At 31.7% G+C, this 7,002-nt stretch overlaps 1 protein-coding gene across 1 annotated transcript; it reads left to right on the forward strand.

The window, feature by feature from the left end:
• The first annotated feature begins 2,130 nt into the window (after window positions 1-2,130).
• LOC143917662 (uncharacterized) lies at window positions 2,131-4,179 on the forward strand. The gene is made up of 5 exons (XM_077439244.1): window positions 2,131-2,190; window positions 2,262-2,309; window positions 3,590-3,691; window positions 3,788-4,009; window positions 4,090-4,179. Exons 1-5 carry the CDS (start codon window positions 2,131-2,133, stop codon window positions 4,177-4,179), a joined length of 522 nt encoding a protein of 173 aa, XP_077295370.1.
• The last annotated feature ends 2,823 nt before the right edge of the window (window positions 4,180-7,002 follow it).

Raw genomic sequence — 7,002 nt, forward strand, 5'->3', positions numbered from 1 at the left:
TAAAATAGTATATCAATAAATATTTTCACATTCCAATGACATTTATTATTATTCAAATTATGTAATATATGTATGTCCTAATTCTGAAATGAAAACCTCATAAATCTACTAATGAGGTCAAAAATGCGGCTGTTTCGACCTACAATGTATGAACTTTCAATCTAAGATGGCCGATTATTACTAACGAAGCTCTTATTACTTTATTTTCATTGAAAATGAAAACATCCTCATAATTTACAGCCTTTCGTGATTTGCTATTAATTCTCATCCATATCCATCTCATTCTCATCCCACACATTTCTTTAATTAGATCCACACATCTTGCTTACGGCCTTCCTTTCACCCCTTTATATTCTCTCGGGTACCATTCCAGCACTTATTTTGTCCAACTTTCTTTGCTTCTAGCTACGTGACCCACCCAATTACCATTTCAATCTCATTACTCTCTCCATTATATTAACCACCCTTTGTCATACTTTTCACCCACGTATTTCGTTTTCTGTCTCTCTTCGTTGTATTTATTAAATTGCACCAAACGAAAACATTAATCTAATTTGATATGACACCGGTTTATTTATTACTACGTAATTATTAAAAAAAATAGTGCCAACATCAAAATAGTTTCTAGAGCAATTAATAATGTATACATATGTAGATATGCATTCAGTAATATGTACATTGAACAATTATGAAATTAAATTTTTAAATCAAAAAGATGGAACAGGAAAGTGGAAGGAGATGCAGAATTAAGATAAAGAGAAGAGATTAAATAAATAATATAAACGAACACAACGAGTAAAAAATGGATCAATATGGGCAGAAATCTTATTAATTGAAGAGCAGAATCTATGTTTGTAAGAAAGGAAAAATAGTGTTCTGGCCACACTATTTTTTGTTTTCGTTTAAAAAGGTTAGTTGGAAGTGTGCTGAATTTTAAATCGGTAAAATTGCGAGCTAAAATCTCGTACTATTATTTACTCGTATTTACACGAATCTGAATTTTATTAATAAGGATAATATATTAAATTGTCTTTATATGAGAATTAAATAAAATTCCACTTAGAAAAATCATATTTCGACTATTCTTGTGGATTAGTAACAAAAATTCGTTTATTTTATCGAGGTAACCCAGTTATCAATAGAATTTTATTTATTTCTCATATAAAGATAATTTAATATATTATCCCTATTAATTCAATTCAGATTCGTGTAAATACGAGTAAATACTAGTACGAGATTTTTGCTCGAAATTTTACCGATTTAAAGTTCAGCACACTTCCAATGAACCCTTTTAAACGAAAACAAAAAATAGTGTGGTCAGAACAAGTTTCAATAGAAAAAACTCAATATAAAATAGTATTAACAGTGGGAAAAAATCCCAAGTGAAAATACGTACTTTTGACTTTTGATTTGAACTGGACGACTACTTAGAGAGATTTGAAAGCTGAAAAGTACTACAAATGAAAGATAAAATACCCGACTATAGATTCCAATATTCATTTTGAACAGAAAATTGACAGATTTTGAGACATCGACCGAACAACACCAAGATATAGAAAAATCGCGCGATTTAAAAAACACATACTATATTTCCGAATCTCGAGCCAATCAACATTTTTTATTACCAGATTCGTGTTTACTGGGCATAGATCTATAAGAAAAGTCATATCTCGTAACAGTGCTATTATTGAATTTGACGATGTTCTTTATAAAACTGCAACTCATTTTGGGATCAATGGGATTTGAATCCGTGACCACTTTGTTCAAAACATTATATGCTAACAGCTAGTGTATTTTGCTAGTGTGTTTAGACAAACTTCATGTTTATAAAAGTACAAAATAAAACATTATACGAACTATGCATGACGTCAAACAGTCCCAGGGTAGGGGGTCCATATAATTAAAATAACCAAATTTAACGTGTTAACAATTTTCAATGATTTACTTGTCAAGCAGTGACACTGAACCGACGGAACGCACTGTTTATTTGTATAACGCCAATTATCGGAACAAAGCGACGATCGTACTTCCCCGGAAAACTATATTTTATTCGATTTATCGAAAACTGGATAAAAACTGTGTTGATCGCTGCATTCAAGTCACATTTTAAGCGTTGCTTAAAGTATCAACATGCGTTCGTACGCTCTCTTGCTGGCTTCGTGGTTCGTCTTTGTGGTTCGTGTTTTAGCTGTATTACATTAAATACATATGTATATATATAAAAAAAAAACAAATACATTATTAAAATTTATATTATACAGGGCACTTATGCTGCCGTTTCGGAAAAGTGCAAAAACCCACCGGAAAACGTAAGTTGTCATTATATAATACATATCTACATATATGTATATGTATGTAGAATTCCTTCCATTTCAAGCCTTATATCAGCAATGTTGAACAATGTTGAACCTTTTTGAAAAATCATTTACCGCTTGAATTAAATAAAATTAGGTTTAAAGTACGTTTAAATAAAATCAATTCTTGTAAACGCAGTGACATAAAAAAACTGGCCAATAAAGAAAAAGAGTATAAATTATTTGGTCTTTTAAAGCTCGCTCGATAGTTAATTATAGGTATTTTAAAGCAATAAAAATTACAATCAATAGAAATAACACATTGGTTTCAATACTCACTTTGAGAATATGATTTTTTTTGGACGCTCAAATCTCATATACCATTATACTAAATATTATACTAAAATCATTACCATATTTGAATTTAGTGAGCAAACTTAGTAAAAATTGATTAGTTGAGCTCTAGTAACTCCAAAACGTGATTTTTATTGCTTGGTGAAATCAAAGGCGAATATTGAAATGTAAGATTTTCTATAGGCTACATAATTTTTCCAAAAGAAGAATATTTTCCAGTACCTCCCCCCCCCCTTCTCTCTCTGTATTAATTCAATTTATAAACAAAATATTGCGTTTCAAGTGCCCCTTCATTATTATATGTTTATTAAAATAAAATAAAACATATAATGAATAAATAATTGCAGACGAACGGTTTGAATAAAAAATAATGATTATATAATATATGATTATATATTCCGTACAAGGGCTGATTACGGACTAACTTAAATTCTAACAGTATCGAGTTTATATACTCTTCTTTAAAACAATGAAGTGTTGAAGACACGTGTCGTATAATTTTGGTTAGTCAGTGCTTAAGGTGTGCTATAAATCAACGGTGTTACTTATCCCTACTGGTTACTCGTTTTAATTGTTAACATTGATTACACATCATGTGACAATGAAGGAGTCACACATGATGATTTCATACTAGTGACAAATTGGTGATATCTTAATATAATGGTAGAGGATTGTCCTCAGCCCTTAACTCGCTGTAGGTGAAATTTTTTAAGAGAATCGAAATTTGCATATTTCTTTAATACGCATTCATAAATCAAGTTCGCAAATTATATTTTTTTGATTAAACAATTTTTGTTACACCTCTTGGAGTGCCACAACCATTTTTTTTTTAATAAACACAACTTTTTTTATAAAAAATAGGAAAACGTTGGAAATTCATTCGTTTGTCAAAGAAATTTTTCTAGTTGAATACATTTTCAAAATTATCGTATGTTTTACAGATCATTGACACATGCTGCGATGGTGTCGATCTTCTAATTACCGAAAAAGACTTTGAAGATTGCAAATTCGTAGAAAATATGAAGGACGGTAAATTGCCTCCGGTAAGCTATTTCGTATATGAAGTATTATATAAATATATAACTAGTTTATACCATTATAAAAATACAAAAAAAAAAAAACATTAAACTATCTTTCAGTGCAACGTTTTCAACTGTCTATTCAAAGGTCACGACATGTTGACAGGACCTGACAAAATAGACAGGCCTAAATCTAAGGAAATGCTTTTAAAAGCCTACAACAAAGAATGGTCTTCCTTAGCCGAGGTAACTACTAAAAAGTGCTTCAAAGAATTGGAAGATCAGAAGAGTCCCTGCGAATCCAAAAGCTTACTGCTGTGCTGGTATGACAATATTATACACGTAAGTATTGAATGTTATTTTTTTTTTGGTGTATTTTCGACTGTTGGATTATTTGATTTCACGTGTAATTAATTTTACAGGGGTGTCCGAAAGAGCATTGGAACAATACTAAAGTATGTAACGATGCGAGGGATTTTGCTGAAGAATGTGGACATCGGACTTTTGAATAAAATAATCTGTAGCATAACGGAATCCAAATGGTAGTTAGAAATTATGATAGATACTGTTTCAAAATATTAATAAACCCTTTTAAGCCTATGTGTTTGCCTTCGTTATTTATTATATCATAAAGTACTCTTAGGTATACATATGTATGTATATAGATGATTATCCTGTCATATAACATTTCACCCTATCATCCTTTTTGAATATTTATATCCTTTTGCTGAAAATTGGTCCTTTGTGAAAATTTTATCGGATTTATAAAATTCAATTAAAAAGCCTGAAATCCCATTTTACACATATTGTTCAGTCCTATTATACTATGTATGTATATACATATATGTAAATAAAGCATTTTAAGAGATTTTATATCTCATTGAACTTTTATATAATATCGGACTTATATAATATAAGAATTTTTAAATAAACTGAGTGGAGTCTAAACAATCATTACTAAATTCGACCCATTGAATTCGAAAATAAGATTGATTTTTGTTGCTTTCTTCTTGTTTAAGAGATATGAAGATGTGTATAGTGCCAAAAATGAATATTGAAACAACAAAAAAACATATGACTATTGATGTCTATACTAACTTTTGGCACACCAATACTAGATTTTGAGTTAAAGAATGCAAAAGGCAAAAAACTGTAAAAATTGCGCAACGGTCATATCTTATAAACGAAAAGAAAACAGCACAATGCATCAATGTCATATTCGAATTCAGTGAATTAAGTTTAGTAACGATAGATTAGTTTAAATATTTTTTATTGCTCAGTGTATTTGGGCCTTAATTATTAGAGGTAGGACCGGAAGCGTGCTTTTTCCAGGAAACAGGGCAAACTACAAAGCTAGAGAGCATAAAAAAAGGTTCATCATAAAAATGAACAAAGCAAGACGAACAATGAACAATGAACTGCGCAAAGTTGGTCCGCTCTTTATTAATTATATATAATCTATGTAAAAACGATGTGATGGGTCTGTCGTACAGATCGCTTCCATCTTCATTTCAAAAAAAAATGTTGAATTACTAACAGGTAAACTAACTAACAGCAGGTTTAAAAATTTTCATAATAAGCCCAAAGCGTCAATGGTTTAATGTTTTGAGGACTTGCTACTTACTAGTTTGTTGAATCTTCATCAGATCGTCCAATTGATTGCCTGTTAGATCGAATCGTTTCTCTCTCTATGGCCTTGCCTGCATTATGTTGTTAGCCTTATATTACCTGCATTATGTTTTTAACCTTATATAAATATAATATAATATATACAACAAACCGAAATAGTAAGTAATTGTACATATTTTTTAGGGTAAATTATGTATGTACATATAGACATGTTCTTTAGAAAAGAAAAGGAATAAAGATACGGTAGAGGTCCTACGACATGGTCGAGTTTGGTTCGCCATCTTGTGAGTTGGGACCAATTCGAACATGTTAGCGGCTACTACTTTACTTCCTTCCCGGCCGTTATATTAAATAGTCGTGTATTAAACTACACCTTCATTTCATTCCTTTCGCCCCCATAAGACATGAAATTAGGATGGAGTGCATTTGGACGAATAAACGCTATTTTTAAATAAAAAATCCCTCTTTGCCAGAAGAAAATGATATTCGAACAAAGTGTTTTCCCAGTTAACGACAAAAATTTGGACATTAAAAAAGTTCAATGCATTGAATGAAGTATAGAACACTATATGCTCGTCACTAGGAAATGGAATACGTGGGTGAAAAGTATGACAAGGGTAGTTAATATAAGCCAGCATCATAGCTCGGTCATTAAGCTTCTGCTTAGCGTCGTGAGGTGCCGGGTTCGATTCCAGGGCCGGGCCTCGAGTGAAAATGAATTTTTCAGAGTATGCTGTTGGTCAGACTTGGATTTGTGACTCCAGGTTGATCGTTTCCTATCAGAGTTTGCCAATTTTCTCTGATTTCATTGTTGAAACGGCTCCCGGTAAAAATTGGCTAAAATCCTTCCTATATACAATATGTCACCAATAATTTGTGATTGATTAATATGCAATAAATAAGTTTGTGTACAATTTGATAGATGTCTCATTGATTTGCGAGTTTTTCAGTGTCTCGTAATTCAGTGACTTATATAATGAATAAAAAATGCTGCAATATTTGTAATACCGCTGTGACGCATTGGGGTAACCTGTCAGCGGTCTTTAGTTATAAAATTATAAGAGAGAGAGTAAAGAGAATAAAATGACAATGGGTGGACAAAAAAAGTGTTGGAATGATACCCAATAAAATATAAAAGAGTGAGGGGAAGATGGGTGGATAAAATTAAAAAAAATATGTGGGGTAAGAGTTGCTCAAAAAAGAAACGATTGGAAGCATGTTGGAGAGGCCTTCATCTAAGAGTGAATGGTAAATAGATGTATGTACATAAATTATGGTGATTATATATTATAACCTTTTCCCACTTTTATATTTTATATATTTAGTACTACACACAAAGAAAACTGATACACCTGTTTCAGACAATTATACATTTAGATTGTAATTACAGACATAAGAGTGAAATCACACAGGGAAGAAAGGCATGTCGTGTGCTTGGCTCCCCGCTGTGGGGGGTCTCGTACATTTCTTCACATGTGGGATACACCGTTATCGATCACTGTCAATCAAGGATAAAACTTTACCGAAAACACTCCAGGGGGTGGATTTTGGGACGGTTTGTGCTGGGCGTTCCATGAATATGTGCAAGGCATTCCACATTTTTTTGGCATGTTTAAATCTAAATAAAACATGTGCCACGTTCATCGCTGTGTGTTTTCGCCCCTAAGAGTCTTCCACTATAATTTAAATAATATAAAAGTTTGTAA

Source organism: Arctopsyche grandis, chromosome 10, assembly GCF_051622035.1.
Source record: "Arctopsyche grandis isolate Sample6627 chromosome 10, ASM5162203v2, whole genome shotgun sequence".
In the NCBI taxonomy this organism is placed as follows: Eukaryota; Metazoa; Arthropoda; class Insecta; order Trichoptera; family Hydropsychidae; genus Arctopsyche; species Arctopsyche grandis.

Bases quoted from the DNA above. Each gene is read 5' to 3' on its own strand.
- LOC143917662 (XM_077439244.1), top strand. From the start codon at position 2,131: ATGCGTTCGTACGCTCTCTTGCTGGCTTCGTGGTTCGTCTTTGTGGTT. The intron at 2,191-2,261 runs GTATTACATTAA...TATATTATACAG, and splicing joins TTGTGGTTCGTGTTTTAGCT to GGCACTTATGCTGCCGTTTC. The intron at 4,010-4,089 runs GTAAGTATTGAA...TTAATTTTACAG, and splicing joins GGTATGACAATATTATACAC to GGGTGTCCGAAAGAGCATTG.